This window comes from Parasteatoda tepidariorum, chromosome 3, assembly GCF_043381705.1.
Source record: "Parasteatoda tepidariorum isolate YZ-2023 chromosome 3, CAS_Ptep_4.0, whole genome shotgun sequence".
Lineage (NCBI taxonomy): Eukaryota > Metazoa > Arthropoda > Arachnida > Araneae > Theridiidae > Parasteatoda > Parasteatoda tepidariorum.
Window position 1 is genome coordinate 6789332 of NC_092206.1, and position 17236 is coordinate 6806567.

General features: G+C 27.1%; 1 protein-coding gene across 1 annotated transcript in view; it reads left to right on the forward strand.

Moving 5' to 3' along the window:
• The first annotated feature begins 2053 nt into the window (after nt 1-2053).
• LOC107451156 (ubiquitin-associated protein 1) overlaps nt 2054-17236 on the forward strand; it is a 20290-nt gene continuing 5107 nt past the window's right edge. The window contains exons 1-6 of the mRNA XM_043049520.2: nt 2054-2295; nt 3872-3943; nt 8477-8511; nt 10627-10745; nt 11635-12432; nt 16070-16258. Of these exons, the coding sequence (XP_042905454.1) occupies nt 8490-8511; nt 10627-10745; nt 11635-12432; nt 16070-16258 (1128 nt within the window). The 5' untranslated portion in view covers nt 2054-2295; nt 3872-3943; nt 8477-8489. The remainder of the gene's footprint in view (nt 2296-3871; nt 3944-8476; nt 8512-10626; nt 10746-11634; nt 12433-16069; nt 16259-17236) is intronic.

Genomic DNA, 17236 nt, shown 5'->3' on the forward strand with positions numbered 1-17236 from the left:
TAATTTTGCCGACCCACAAGGTTTACGTACACTTACATCACCTACGACGTTTTATTTCTAAAATTTGCATACAAATAATCTTTCTACTGAATTACGTGCATATTATACTGCAATTTCATGGCTATCTTATACTTTGTTGGGGAGCTGTGGCCGAAAAACCACTTGCTGCTTAAGTTTTGCTCACCAGTGTAATAAATAAATCAGTAAAATCATGATTGTTATATTCTTATCTCAATTTTAAAAAGAATGTCCATATTATTTAAGAACCAAGTAGAATAGTAAGATGAGACCAAATTTCTCATTAGTTTTGAAACAAAAATTGTAAAGATACGTTGTATTGGCGATCGAAATGGGCTGCAGGTGGCGTAGAGCAGAACTCTCTACCTATGGCAACACTTCGCATGCTTTCTCCATTAGCGTGTGGAGAAGAAGGAAGTAGGTTAGTTTCTGTCTTAATTTTCAACTACATTAAACTACAATTAACTACATTAAACATAGTTTTAAAAGAAAGCATCATGGAAATTTAAAAAAAAATTAACAATTAAATACGAAAAATATTAAGAAAAGGAAAAATATCGTAGTACTTTACTATACAACTAAAAAGAGGCATGGAACCGATCTTCTCCCCAAGTAGGGTATTCGAGAGTTGCGATCGCCTATATGAATTTCAATATTAAAATAATTTTCGCCATTCCAACATAATATTGTGCCGTAGTGGGTTTGATAAGAAGAAGAATCGAGTGCGGCAAGCCACAAGATAGTCTCAAGGATAATCTAGCAACACAATTGTAGGCGAAGTCCCTAACATAATTAAAACAAACTTTAATACATAACTTTAATATTTTACAAACTTCACAAACTTTAATATTTAATATAGGAAAGAAATACAAGTTATAAAAAAAACATTAAGATGCAAAATTTACTTATATAAGTACGAAAACTGGAGTATACTAAGCAAGACTAAACAAAAAGAGAGAATAAATGTGTTTAAAAAGCGAAACGATCTCAAATAAACTGGCAGTTTCATGGGGTAGTGAGCAGGGGGAGAAGCCCATAGGTGTAGCATCCAGGGTACAGAGAATACGTAACCCCTCCAGTAATTTTCCTAAATTTTGATGATATTTAAAAAAAAAAAAAAAAACTATTTCTAGGATACTTGAGGTATCCTAGAAATTTTATTTGATGAAAAATTATTATTTTAGATAGTTTGAGCATAAATTAAAGAAACACTCTATGATTACTACTTTGATGCAAGTGGTATAAAAAAAAACTATTTAATGAGTTTTTTTTTAAATTTTTAAATTTTTTTTTTTCTTAAATTGCATTAGTTTGAAATTTGTGATTTCGGAGAAACAAATTTTGAGCAGTATTGTTAGTTATAACAGCAATTTAATTTATGCGTTATGTAAATTTTATAATTACGTAATGAATTTTTATCAACAAAGCGTAATGTTTTTAATTATATTTTTTCTTATTGCCAAAACTTTTTGTTAGCATGTTTTGACTGCGAAATGTCCCGCAGTGAACTGATCGTTAAGACACGGTTCCCAGCAGATCACCGAAGTCAAGCATCACTGGCTGCGGTCAGTGTGCGGGTGGGTGACCACTTGGATCAGTCTGCGTAGGGACCGAGGGTATGCGGTATTGGTCCTCGTTAAACTGTGCTNTTGTTCAAACATATCCAATTTTATTTATACTTATTCAAACTGTAATATAAATGAGTTTCATACAGCTACGATAAAAACTCATGCGCAGGAAACATTTTGAAATATTGGAACATTTAGTAATTTAACTTGCGGATAAATTATTAAAAAAATTATAACTTTTCAACAAATTAATATTTTTGCTTCAAATTTTGGGAATATCTTTCTAAATGCTTTATTCACAATCTATGAAATTTTCATTAAAATTGGTTGATATTTAAAAAAAATCTTTTTGAACCTGAAGTGTCCCCTTAAGACCGTCGCGTACGTCGAGTGGCGTGTCTTAAGACTGTTTCAGTTGAATCCCAGCCTAAGGTTTCTCATTCTCATACGAAAAAATCATATCCAGTGAGAATGGCGCTTAAGAATCTTGATGATCGGAAGATTTCTGCCAAGCACTGAGAAAAGTAAAGATTTTTTTCTGAAGCGCTACCTATAAAATAATTTGATTTTTGAAAAGATCATAATTTTTTTATAAAAAAAAGTGACTTTAACTTCACCTAAATATTGCAAATTGATACGATTGATATCAACACTATGGTACTAATTAGTTTCGCTCTGTCATAAAGTCATAAAAATGTTACTTCACAAGGCAAGGAAAAATACATTTTATGAGAAAAATAAATATAATTTATTTCCATTTAATAAATTGTTTTTTTCTTCCTTTTGCTTTAAGAATAATTATTATTATAATTTTGTCTTTTATAATTCTGTGTATCGAGTATCAATAAAACTTCTCTAGAATTTTAATTTGATTTATAAATGTCTTAAATAAGCAAATCGATTCAAATTTGCTTCATCTTTTCCCTTAAAGTCTGAAATAGTGTAACATAATCGTTTATTTTTTTTATCGAGATTATTTCTAATCTCGGGGCTAAAATGAGTAATCGAATATACCTTTCAAGTTTACTTGGATATTAATTTTACTATAATTCTAATGGAATTAATCCGTTTTCTTATTTTTAATTTTTGTGTGTTTAAAAACCGTTGTCTCACTTAAATGTTTACATTTTTTTGTTCTTCAGTTTTAACAGAAAATATTTTTTAGACACAATGATACTGCTATACTGTTTTTACTAAAACTAACATCAAAGCATTAATCTTATGTATAGAAAGTGTTATAGGAACTTCTTTACCATAAATAAATCCTTCTGAAAGAATTTTTTTTTTCAAAGAATAATGATAGAATTATTTTTGCATTAGCTTTTTGCTTTAATTTGTAGTGCTATATTTTACTTGATGTTTGTGCTTGAATTACCTAAATTGCTGAGGGATACTGTTCTGGAAATTCTTTTTCTTGAGTATATTTTTTATACTCATATATAAGATACTTATATATATAATATACTCATAGATAAGAAATTCCTATATATGAGTATATTCATTAACTGGGTGCCAGGCAAAAATCCCTGTCGCTAAGTGGTGCCAAGTTTGTAAAGTATCTCTGCAAATAAACAATTTTCTAATGCATGATAACATTTTGTTGGAAAATTGTCATATTTTCACTTGAACCAAGTTTTGGTCCACCATCATGAAATCAGGCAAATTCTAATCCAACTCTGAGAAAGCTACAATATAGTTTTTAAAAATTTATTTCAAGTTCAAAAACTGAGCAGTTTTGCTTGGCCATTTCAGATAGTGGAAACAGGTACTAATAAAGACGCTTTCCCGCCATATAACTAATGTGCCAGCTAGTAGATAACTTCTAAAAGAAGAAGTGTTGTTTGTTTAAATTATTCCTATAAATTAGTTTAGCACTTTATATATTTATAAATTTGTGTTAAAATGTTATTTTAAAATTTTTAGTTATTCATAAGTTTTCAGGGGAAACTTTCGTAGAGGCAACAATAGGTCTTTAAATAAGCAATATTTTAAACCAATGCAAAATTGAAAAATCCAAAAGTATAGTCGTTTATAAATAATTTCATTAAATACTTATTAGAACTACATATCTAAAATTTTAACATTGGATTTACCAAATATGTAAAAATAATACAATTGATTATATTTTATAACAAATTATTATTTTTTATTTTTATCTTCTTGAGCATTGAATTATAGTTATTTCTATGAATTTTAATAAAATATGTTTTTTTATAGCTATTTTGTGCTTTTCAAATTTTAATGTTTTTTCCTATTTATTTCTTTTACTAATTTTATTTTTATAGATACCTTGTGATCTTTGAAAATTCTGGTGATATTGTAAATTTTGAAGAAATTTAAATGAAGGCATGACTGAGGTAATCTTTATTTATGTTAATGATTAAAAAATAATAGATAAATACGTGTTTATGCATTAAGTCACCATTTATTATGTGTTTTTCAAGTAACAAACAAATTGAAATATGAAAAGGCATATAAATTAAGCAAACTAATTGAAATTAATTCTAAAAATAATTTTGATAACATATTAGATATAACATTTTAGATATAACATTTTAATATATTAGGTAACATATTGATCTGTATATGGGACAAAACGACATATAACCGATAATTTATGTTTTTTTCCGTCACATAATTATTTTAAAATTCATAGAATAAGAATGAACTACAATTAAACGATATTGAAAGTAAGAGAAATAAAAAGGGTCCCTTACTGTTATTGTATATTTTTATTATTGTGTACTTATGATTGTATATTTTTCTTAGCGAAGGTAAAATTTATCTAAATTTAATTAATTTGTGTTTGCTTAATCAGTACAGTTTTAAAATAGAAAACTGGAACACATTAATAACTTTTGATCTAATGATCCGATTATCAGCTACTAACATGCAATCCTAAAGGGTTGAAGAAATTATCTTAAATATGCTAATTAATTATTGCTGACAATATTTTTAAATCGAAAATTAGTCAAAACTTACACTTTCACTGAAAAAACTTTTTTTTTTACAATAAAGAGTAGATGCACATCAGACAATGTTCCAATAGTTACTGTAGTTTGGATTGTTGTTGATAGTTTGTAGATATTAGTATTAGTCAAAATTGATATAAAATGCTAATAAAACTTAGGACCTAATGTTATTGTCACTTTTGTTTATTTGACCTTACCTATGGAACTGTTTAAAAAATTTAAAAACTTCGGCACGCAATTGTAAAACTTGTTATTTGAAATATAATTTATACTAAAAATAAATTTTAAAGATAATAAATAATCTAAAGATAATAAAAGTCTATGTTTCTCGATCGTTTTTTGCACTGTAATTGCTTCGGAATTTTGCATGGTTTATAAAAAAAACCAATACTCTTAATACAATATTGAGATATGTGAATTTCATTTTGAGTAATCACATTTTGTCTGGCTTTATTTTTAAAAATTTTATCTCAAATCCAAGTGATTTTTCGATCCTTTTTTTTTTTTTTTGCCAGTCAGTTTACAAATTTCATGTTTAAAATACCGATACGTTTAATACAATATTATAACTTAGTTTTGAATAGTGCATTTATTAAATATACTTTTATTGCAAAATTTTGACTCTCTTTATTTAAGCCGAAAAAATCATTAAACAAAATGATTTTTTTAAAAAAACTTTTTTTAAAGGGTAATTTTTGCTACTCTTCTTTACGTGATTTTTAAATTCCAAATTTTTACTTGAATTGAAAAACTTGAATTTTTAGGCTGCTCACTGTTTGTCATTTTTAAAAAAAATTTTTCTCCTGAAACTTAGATGATTTTTTTCGGAAAAAAAACGAAAAAGGAAACGTTTCCTGTTTAAAATTCATGAAAGCTCTAATAATTCAAGATATAGAAATAATATCTGAAGTATAATACCAAATAAATATTGAATCTTATTTTGTAATATAATGGTTTTATTTTAATCTTTGATTTTTGTTTAAACCCAATAGATTTTCTTCAATTAAAATATTTAATTTGAATTTATATTACTCATCAAAATATGTATTAATTGATTTATTTTTTTCTGCAATTTTTGAAAAAAAAAGAAGGAAATTAAAAAAAAAAATCATTAGTCTTTTATTTTAAATTAATTTTATTAATTAAAAGTATTTAATTTTCTGAAAATATTACTGATAAAAAAATAAAGTTTACTGATAAAAAATTTTTTTTGCTTATGTTTATATAATTTTTTTTTATTATTTATTGTACCATTAACATGTCTAAATATTTGTGTAGCCCTTTATTATTTAACTTGCTATGCAAGTGACCAAAATGTGCACCCCTAATTTAATGTATTCAATTTACAAAAAAAAGAAAAATATATATAATTGTAATATATTATGTAATGAAAAAAAAAATGAAATAGTTTTTCTAAGTACAGTAGGAAGTCCCATATTACTCTGGTGAGTCCATATTTAAGGTTTTTAACTAAAAGACCTATTTTTTAGAAAAATATCTTTCCAAACTTTGATTAAATAAAAACCTTCTGCTGATGCGAAATCTCAATTTAAAAGCTTTCTACTCAAAATCCATTTACACTTGTAACTAGCTTCAACCATTTCGTCGCTATCTAATTTTAATGAAATTTGTTCGAAAATCACTTTTAAAAAGCGTTTTAATTGAAATATATATATACATTGTTTTTTGTTAATATCAGCATATATATCTTTAAATTCAGCAGTTTTATGAAGACATTAGTATAAAACGAGTTATTGGTTTACTTTGTTTTTTCTTATGCTTGACTTACTTTGCATTTTCTTTGTTATTTAGAAACATAAATGTTCATTCAGAAATATTTCAATGCAGACATTCAATAAATATTTTTATACGAATCACTTTTAATTTCTTTTACACAGAAAGAATCTTGCTTTCTTACGCTACTCATTTTAGAATAAAAAATAAAGAGCATTAAAACTAAATTCTTTAAATATGTTTTAACGCAAAAAAATATTTAAAAAAATACGGAATCATCAAATTACATACTTGATGTCATCCTTTTTTAAAAAAAAAGAGTGATATGTATACATAACGTCATATTATGTTTAGCTTTTTTAATAATAATAAACTAAAAAATTTTCTGCGATGGTGAGAAAGTTATGTGTTCATGCATATACCATATTTCCTATTTATAATTTTCCGATACGAAACATAAAATTTTATAACAGATCGCAAACATTAAAAAAAATAATTAAAAATTTTGAATTTATAATTTTTTTGGGATAAGGAAAATAGATTTGTATATTTTAATTGTTAAAAAGTTTCCTGAAAATAGACATTTCTAAAAAGTTTTTGAAAAACTGACATCTGAATATGGGATTTAGTACTATAATGTATTTTTGTAAAAAATATGTTTGTTTGAGCTCTGTTTTGAATGTCTGTTTTGAAAAATTAATTTAACAGCATATATTTTTTAAATCTGAACATGATTTTCTTTACAGAAAATATTATGTTTATATTTTGAGTTTAATTCATTTTGAGATAATACCTCATTATTTCATTTTAATCTCTCCATAAACTGTAGTAATTTATAAACATGGTTAATAAACTCTGTATTTTAAATGAAATAGAAATTTACATTTCAAATCTTAATTATTTTTATGCATTTTCTAATCGTAATAAAATTTTTGTTGTTGAAGTTAAAGAGTTTTCAAAAATTTTATTCAAGCGAATAAATTTAAATATCAAGCAATTAGAATGTGATGCAGGTGTGCTATTAAATTTGATAGTTAATTCAAATTACAGCAAATGCTTGACTATCCAGAATGTGCGAGAATCATAAAAATCCGGATTGATGTCAATTCTAAACACTTGGCGATTAACACATTGGTTTTCCACATTTCCTTATTTCTTGGAAATGTGCTGTGCTTGCTTAGAAGTAAAAATTTTAACGGAAACGTTTGTTAAAAAATAAAAATCCTACACATTAGTTGTCCTTAAAATTATTAAAAGTAGGTTGAAGAAAAAATGCTGCATTATTTAGATTGATGAGACTCAGTGCATAAAATTTTCAAAACCTGGATTGTATGGTAATATGTTTAAAGCAAATAAACTTTAAATTGATTTTAATTAAAGCACTATAAACATATGTTTACTACAACCCTAATAAATCATCCTTTTTTATTGGCATTCAATATTATCTTCTGCATCTCTGTCACCTGATGATCCTCTTAAAATTAGATTCCTAATTTTGTTTATGGCAACAAAATTTTGAATCTTCCATTAAGGAGAGGAAAGGCAGTTTTTAGAAAATTAATTAAATAATATTCAATTTGTTACCTTTTGTACTTTATATTGTTAATTTTTTACCTCGATTCAGGCAAATGTAGTTAAACCTAGCACCATTGCAATCTACTTTCAATCCATCTGCTGTCTATATATACCTGTTTTACTACATGTTAACCGTAAAAAATGTTAAAGATTTAAAATTAAAAACAAATCCATGTATGTTTGGTTAGAAGTTTATGGATTTTTTGTAGAATTTCTAAAAATAGACCAATTGATTTTGAAACTTGACTCCAAGTTTTCTTTATTTTGAGCCCTTTTAATTGATTCATTATTGCTCCCTCTTTAAGAAAATTAATTAAAAGTGTTTCCTCTTTCAAAAAAGATTTGAACTTTTTTGAGCACCTGCTATTATTCTTCATAGACTATGACCAGACATACTCTGTTTATGATACTTCTAATGTAGATAATTTTAACCCTCAACGCACTGTGTGCAGACCAGCAGACGAAAAGTAATTGTTTTACCATAACTTCATTTGGTGACCTAGGACTAACCCTGTCTATTGACAAGTCCTAGTTATCTAAACTACTTGTAATAGTTTACTTGTTCTATATCTGCTATTTTTATTAATTTATTATACTTTTTTTTTCTAGTGAATACAAGGAAATGGATTCAGGTGGAAAAGAGGGCAAGTATTACCTTTATTTTTATTTTATTTATTTTTTTAAATTTACTATTTCTAAAATTGCAATATTATGGATTTATAAAATTACATCATTAGGATTTCATCAGGATTGTTGGACATTATGATTTAACCATTTTTTTGAAACACTCCTAATATTTGGCAAGTTTAAAAATCCTTTCTTTATCTGTACACAATTTCATTCTCAGGGGACAAAAACTTTCTACTAATTAAGGCAAATGGTAACTGAAACATTCCATTTTGAATTCTCAAGAATTGAAATTCTGGGAATTAAAATTAATAATTTACTGTTGTCATTATTTTTACTAAAATTTGCATTTATCATACATTTATAATTTATCTTAAGATTCAGAATTTTTAAAGAAAATATATATATAATTAAATTTTGTTTTACCCTCTAAGAGCCAACTTTTTTTTTCTTCATTTGAGCAAAAAAGTTTTTGTATTAAGAAAATGATTACAGCTAATAATTAAAAAAAATTTTTTTTCTTAGACATCAATTCTGATCCATAAATCAAGCAGAATAATAATAACAAATTTTAAAGAAAAAAAATTGCTTTTATTTCCACTAACTAATCCCTTTTTTTTAAATTTAATATATCTTACAATTTGGTATTATTTTTTTATGAAGGTACTCCCATTCTTTAAAATCACATTTTGTGTCTTAAATCTAAATGAATAATTCTATGATAAACATAAAGTTAAAAATTTAAGAAAATTTAACTGTGATGTGTTGAATTATTCCATTACACCCTAATCATTATCATACCATTCCAACTGAATGAACTTGTTCTACTATCGATTAGCGGCAGTTCATGAACTAGTGATTCTTACTTGTGATTTCATAGTAGTCAATGGGGATATTTAGTGGTCTTAGACCAGTGGATCACTACTAGTTTCAAAGGCTGCTTTAAATTAATTTTTTTAAGGAAATGCTGATGTCAATTTTATATTAATTAAATATTAGTGTGAAGAAATATTAACTATTTGATGCTGGTTACTTTTTGTAAGCAACAGTGCTATGTTGTTCAGTGCACCAGCAAAAAAAATTAAACTAGAAACTATCAAAGTTTTCCATCCAATCAAAGTAATTCTGAAATTAAAAATAGTATGTTTTATTATTTTTCTGTGATAAAATTTGCCTTTTTTATACTTAGTAACTTATATATATATATTAGTTTGTCCTTCATTTTTTTTTCAATCGAAGTCTAGTGTATGTATTTGTATGCTGTTTCAAAAAATGTCTTGATTATTATTTTTTTTTTTTTGGAAAAATGTTCAAAATTCTGATGAGGTTTATATTTAAAATATAATATATCTGAAATAGCATAAAGAAAGTAGTATTTAGGTTTTGACCTTTAACACTGTCTCCTAAATGCTATTCAATATTTGAATATCTATATTTATTCCTATATATAAAGCAGCATTTTTAGGTTTTTGACAAGGCAGTTTTATCTGTTGAAAAACTTGGCACCTCTGATATCGAAAAACCTTTTCTTATGTTAGTAGATCATAATTTTTTTTTTTTTTTTTTTTGATTTTTTTTTTTTTTNTTTTTTTTTTTTTTTTTTGCATGACAATTATTATTATTTTTTTTGTTGAGGAATTTGCTGATATATCCTATTTTATATCATTTGTTAAAATCAAGTTCTTATTTACAAAAAACTAATAATCATTTGGAAAATGAGCTTTTTTATATGCTTTTGCAAAATGTGAAATTCACTGAGAAAGTATACCAATCAACGAAAAGTTTATATTGAAGTAACTATTCACAGTGCTATTCATTGTGAATAGTTACTTCATATATAATTTGGCTTCCCTACTATCGTCCCCCCTTTTTTTTTCTTTTCTCCTATTTTTTTGGTAATGAAAAAAAAGTTGCTCACCTGAAAATTTACCATGCTGCATGATTCAAATTAAAATTTCTTTTTCATGAGGTAGCAACTTAATTAAATATATTTTTTAAAAAGAGTAATTTTTTTAAAGTATTAACATTTGTACTTGGTATAATTTAATAAAAAATTTTATCTTCCTATTCGTCTATTTACAAGTGTTACACACCAGTTTACTGACATGTTTTTATAATAACTTTCAATATAGGCGCTAGTTATCTAGATGGAGTTCCTGTAAAAATATCTTCAAAATTCATACCTCCTAGACCAGTTCCTCTTCCCTATGCGTATGATGAAAAGCTTAATTATAATATACTAGATGAAGTGGTAAGTTGTGACATGGTGTTGTAATAAATTGAAGAGGTAAATGGAAGAACATATCAAGTGATGTTTTTATAAATTTGTGAAAATCAACAAAAAATAAAAATTAAAAGAATGAAGAGAAAAAAAAAAAGACTCAAAGAGATATTTACAAATAATCTTTTTGCTCTAAAATCTGCTTTTCCTGAAATAATGATAATTTGGCAAAATAAATTAATATCCTGTTCTTATAACCAACTAAGCATTTTTTAGGCATGAAAAATTGTTAGTTTTCAGATTGTTATTTAAGATATTCTCTTCCAATAAGCTCTTTAATTATTATTCTTGTTAATTATGTTATTTATGTTTTGTTAATTATGCATAAAAAATTCAAGATGTTTGCAAAACATTCTTTTGCATTAAAAATCCACATTTTCTAGTAATAATAATAATATTAATAAATAAACCAATAATCTGTTAGAATAAATTTATACCCTGTACTTACAACCTACTATAAACATAGCTTTTTAAACATGGGAAATGGTGAGTTTTCAGATTGTCAATTAATCTATTATCTTCTAATAAGCTCTTTTAATTTATGTTTTTTATTAATTATGCTATTTAGGTCTTCTTAAATGTGTATAGCGAAATTCAGGGGGATGTTTTCAAAACATTCTTTTGCACTGAAACCTGCATTTTCACAAGTAATGATAATAATAATTTAGCAGAATAAATTTATATCCTGTACTTACAACCAACTAAAAATAGCATTTAAGCATGGAAAATCAAAAGTTTTAAAATTGTCACCCTATGTATTCACTTTCAATAAGCTCTCTAAATTTATATTTGTATTCTTGTTAATCTCTGTGCTTGCATTATTTCAGCTTTGAGTATTTATCATTGTTTTTTTTTCCAGTATGACTTCACATTAGAGAAGAGTGTCATTGAACATCATTCAAACTGCCTTTTTCAGTTGGAAAAAGCCAAGTTTAAACGATCTCCTCAGAATAAGTCATCCGATTCAGGAGAAGATCAACCTTCGTGCAGTAGTTCGAACCTGGAAGAATCGCGGCATTCTTCGTATTCTAATGCTCAAAATGTGGTCTCTTGGTCAACCAATTCCATTCTTCAGCCTAAACCTCAACAGCCTCTGGATCAGGTGTCCTCGGAAAACATTCCTGAAGACAAGGTCATGAAAATTAACTTGTCCGACTTCGAGAATGATACTTCTAGTCCATTTGATTATATGGAACTTCAAACTATAAATGACCTAGAGGAACTCAGTAGTGTATTTCAGGGTATCAATAGCACCAATCTTCAGGAGGAATCCGCTCCTGCTAGACAAAGCGGGGAGATTCCGAGCAACGTGTCTAAATCAAAAAGTTTTCCCTTTCCCTCAAGCTCTAAAGATGTAGAAACGGGAACGGAATTGGGTCGGACATCACTCCCTTCGTCTTCGTATGAAATTCCTCGCATGATATCCAATTTAAATCAGATAGAAGATTTCCCAAATGATTCATATTTGAAGCTCTCCCAAGTGCCTTACATCTCTTCAAATGCTGGGGCACAAGCAAGGCCTTCGATAGCAAGAGTGCCATCCCTTTTGAGGGTCAGCAAAAGCTACTCAGATATTTCTAGTCTAGGTAAAACGGCGGATGTCCACGACGAGAGAGAGCGGTCCCGTACTCCACCCTCCACATTTTCATATTCTGTGGTATATTCTTTACTTGACATTCTTTAACTTTAAAAACTATTTTCTATTATCCAATTTATTTTTTATTTTCAACTGTACTTATAGAATCCTGGAAAATTAACTTGTTACTTACATACCCAGTGGCAGAATCGCAGTGACATTGTCGCAGAACTTTGCAGAGTTCTTGTAGAAAGATTTTTCTTTCGGAAAGTAAAAAATGTTGGTTTGTTTTTCTGCAGAAATTTACACGTAAAATTTGAATCCCGCATTTAAATAATCATTTTATGTAGCGCTCAATTTATGCCGATATCATAAACCCTTTTTTAATGTATTTTTGGTAGTTATTGGCATTGATTTTCACATGCCTTTTAGATCTCCCGATATATTTTAGGCGATATGGGAAATTCGAATTGCGCATTTGATCATTTACTTTTTAAGGCAATGATTCTATCATTTTTTTTGTGGCAGTTTTAACTTTCACATAGTTTTTAAAAAATCAATATTTTTTATACAACATTATTTATTACAACAATCAAATCTTGAACAGAAACATACATTTGAGTAACCCCTTTCTAAAGAAACCATTTTGCATGATTTTGTCGTCAATATGTTTTTCAGTAATTACTGTAACAGATTTCATGATATTTGATTTTTTTTTTTTTGTGATGATGATTTGCAAAATGCGATAAAGGAAAGAATTAGTGCGCCTAACCCCCAACAAAATGGGAGAATATCGCCTATAATATTAGAATAAGAAAAATATTACTTATTCAATTAAAAAAAAATTGTTTGTGTGAACACAGTGATTTTGTTTCCTTAAATTAGTAACATACATTTTTGTTGAAAGTATCTTACAGAAAGATATTAGTGCTAGAGAATTTTGTCACAGAAAGCTCGAAAAAATTCTGCCATAGGGCTTACATTATAAAGAAGAATTTTTCATTAGAAAATCTATTCAGTTGAAAAATGCTTCTTGTAGATCCTTTACAGTCTACAATCTTAAGTATGACCTTCTTTACTGTAACCCTTTCATTATAATATCTGATGCATGAAGTCATATTTGTTCTGCCATAAAATGCAATGCTATTTCATTGCTCATTAGACCATCCAACATGAACTATTCGTTACAATGTAGCAACTGGGAGTCGTAATGGCTCAGGGGATAGAGCATTTGCCTTCCAATGATGTGAACCGGGTTCGAATCCCAGCGATGACTGGTCGATACGAATTCCGCATCCCGCGACCACAGTACTGTCGTGAAATATACTCAGTAGTAGGCAGACCACGGGTTAGAGTTCCCTAGCCGTCAGGATAATTGTGGGAGATTCTTATGATCTTCCTCTCCATGTAATGCAAATGCGGGTTAGTTCCATCAGAAAGTCTTTCCCTGAAGCAAATTTCTCCCAATACTTGATATAGGAGATCCTTGTCATCTGGCTTGGGTTCAAAATTACGGAGTTGAACATCAGTTGTCGTAAGCCCAATATTGGGTCCATTGTTCAACTATGGTTATAAAATTTAAAAATAAAATGTAGCAACTGGAATTTTTTTTTAGTGTTGAGCAAAAATTAAGATTAAGCAAAAAAAGAAAGAAAAAAATGCTGTTTTTGGCCTGAATTGTAGTTAACCTTGTGCAGCTTAAAGATGGGCCGAAAAGAAAGAAAAATTGGCAATATTTTTCTTTTTCAGAAAACAATTTGCTGAAGTTTTAAAATTTTTGGTTTTAATCAGGGTTCACCAAAACACATAGGATTTTTTTTTTTTTAGAAAAAAACCCAGCCCATGTAAGTTTTTTTTCTTCATTTTTACAAAGTAAATCGACAATTTTGCCCAGAGGAAAGTCCCAATTTCATGGAAAGTCCCAATTTTGCAAGATGAGTGGGTTTTTTCAAATATATTCTATATACATACTTATATAAACTAAATATATGAATAAGTTGTATATACTAAAAATTATTGCTTGATTATTACCAAAGAGATTAATTAAAGAAATTGTTCTATCTGCGAATGAGAATTATCATTATTTTTCTGCTTTCTAATTGTGTATTGAATTACATAATGATGAAGTAACTAGTCTTTGTAAAGTGTAAATCATAATATTTTATGTGATCAGTTTTAAATTAACACATAATTTTCTTTAAATCAGTGCATTTTCTCGAAACATTATTTTCATTTATGAAATGAAATGCACATATCTTTTTATTGCACATGGTATGTTTATTTATTTTTTTCATGGCATGAATTTATGTTTCGTACAATGTATTAAAAATGATCAGCTTTTATTTTTATTATACTTTTTGCTTTAAAAATGAAGGAAAAAAGATAATAAATTTTAAATACTTGTTTTCTAAGCATTCTAACTTTATAATTTAAGATTATAATGGACACGCAGAAAGGCTTATGAAATTTAATTAATAATTGTGCTTGAATAAATTTATCATGGAACAACTAATGTCTTTGTAATATGCATTCACATTCCGCTTTATATGTTCTATATATAAAATGTAATCGACAAAGCTTTTACCAGATAAAATGTAAGCAAACAAAAATAAGATTTAGATAAAATACATTTTTGGTGCTAATTAATATGTAAGCTATAAACTTAATTTCAAGTGTCATGATAATTTCCTTAAACTAAGAGTTGAAAATATCAGAAAGTATCGCCTTGTTTTTTTTTCATTGAATTATTTAAACACAATTCAAAGTTCTGCTTTTCAGTATCGAAGCGATTTCACATTTTGAACTGAACTATTCAAAAATTGCGAAATATATTGTTTCTGTTCTGCCTGCTATTAGTGAAGCAGTGAATTATCTAGTAATTAGATTAGATGTTTTGACTTTCAACTTTTATTCTAAATTATGACTTTTTGCCAAATTATGGGTTCAATATTCTAAACTTTAACTTTAAAAATAATTAAAAAAAAAAGAAAAAAAAAGTGGCTTTTAAACGTGGCCGTAACTTTTAAGTGGACACAGGTACTGTCTATTATTGAAATCTTAAAATAAAATGGAGATATTTTGGTCTTTTCGAACTATTCTTTACTTAAAATTTTTTTAACTGACGAATTTATTACCGCATCTTTTGGATAAAATTATCCTACATCATTTTCATTTTGAAATATTGGATGCATATAATATACATTTGTTCATGTATTTCAGTAAACCATAAATGGTTTGCGTATCAGATAAATTATACAATAAAGGAAATATGTATGCATCTTACATATTATTTGTTTTATGGATAATTAATGTATTATAATTAAGTAAAATGCTTTTTTTAATCATGTACTTAAATTTTTTCATATATTTAGTCATTGACTGAAATATGATTTACAGATTACTGAAATAGGTTTTTCTTCATATAATTTTGTATAAAAAATTGCAAAGTTTAATTTAAAAAACTAAAATTGATAATTCCAAAGAATAATTTGGTGTGATTTGGCAAAGAAAATTGATTAAAAAAGAATAAAATGTGAAAAAGCTCATTTTGGGGGTATAAAGATTCATTTTTTCAAGTGGGTCCAATGTAAAAAAAACTGCTGGTCTTCTGGTCAAACCAAAATTCGCCCACATTGGCGAATTTTGGTTTGAACTCACTGTAATGTTCATTTCAAATCAATTTTTTAAGTAGGCTTAATATCATTATGTTTTTGTTTAGAATTCTGAAGAAACAATGCCGTGTCAAGATATATCCAGCAACGGTGACTGTTGTGATAGTGATTTGCCTGATCCATATCATGAATTGGATAACTCTGCGCAAGAATTTGTTGATTCTATTACAGAAATGGGTTTTGCTAGACCTCAAGTATCTCGTGCTGTGAAACATTTGGGAACTGATGAGAAAAAGGTCAATATAAAATTAATATATGATTTTTTTTAATGAAAACTTTCATCTACTTTTACAATAAAGATGTCATCAGCTACAGATTTTCACTAATTTTTAATGCATTTACAGAAAACTTTGAAAAACAACAATTAAGTTCAAATTTTCAATTTTTTTGTTAACTTTGTATTTTTCTCTTTGTTCCTTACTTTTAGAAATTTTTTGCAAATGAGATACAAAAACCATAGTTACAGTCTCCACTCACCATGTTGCCAGGTTCAAAGATAAGATTAACAAGAACCTATGCACTCTTCCCAGTCAAACTTGGTAAACTGCAAAGAAAGTACAGTAGGGAACCGATTATCCGGAACGATCGGGACCATCGCTATTCCGGATAATTGATTTTCTCGGTTTTCTGAATCGCTGCAAAAAGCCGTTTTTTTTTTTATTGTTAAACCCAAGTAAAAAAAAATTCTTTGGAAATAATCTTAAAAAGAAGAAAAAACGATGAAGTAATACACTAATAATTATTTCCAAAATGATGGTAAGGTAAACATCTTTCAAAAAAGAAAGAAAAATCCTAAAATCTTATGAGGAAAAAGTGTTTTTTTAAAAAAATGGTGGGAAAATGTATTGAATTTCATTCCGGTTTTTTGGTTTTCCGGATAACGGGTTCTGTACTGTAGTTCAAAACTATTATGGTTGACTTACATTTAAAAAAAAAAAAAAACTATAATAAAACAGAAACAACAATCAATATTATTCAAAAAAATTTCTGAAAAGTCTATATTTCTAAAAATAATTTTATGACTATAATGTTTTACTTAAATTTCTTTTTTTCTTCCTAAAAATCTTACTGATAATCATTGTCAGTGTATGCTTTTTTTTCTTCGTAGCATTAATATTAATGAAGAGTTTTGGATATTAATGAAGAGAAAAATCCTAAACTCTTAAGAGGAAGAAAAAAAAAATTTTTTTTTAGAAAAGTTGCTGAGGCTGGGA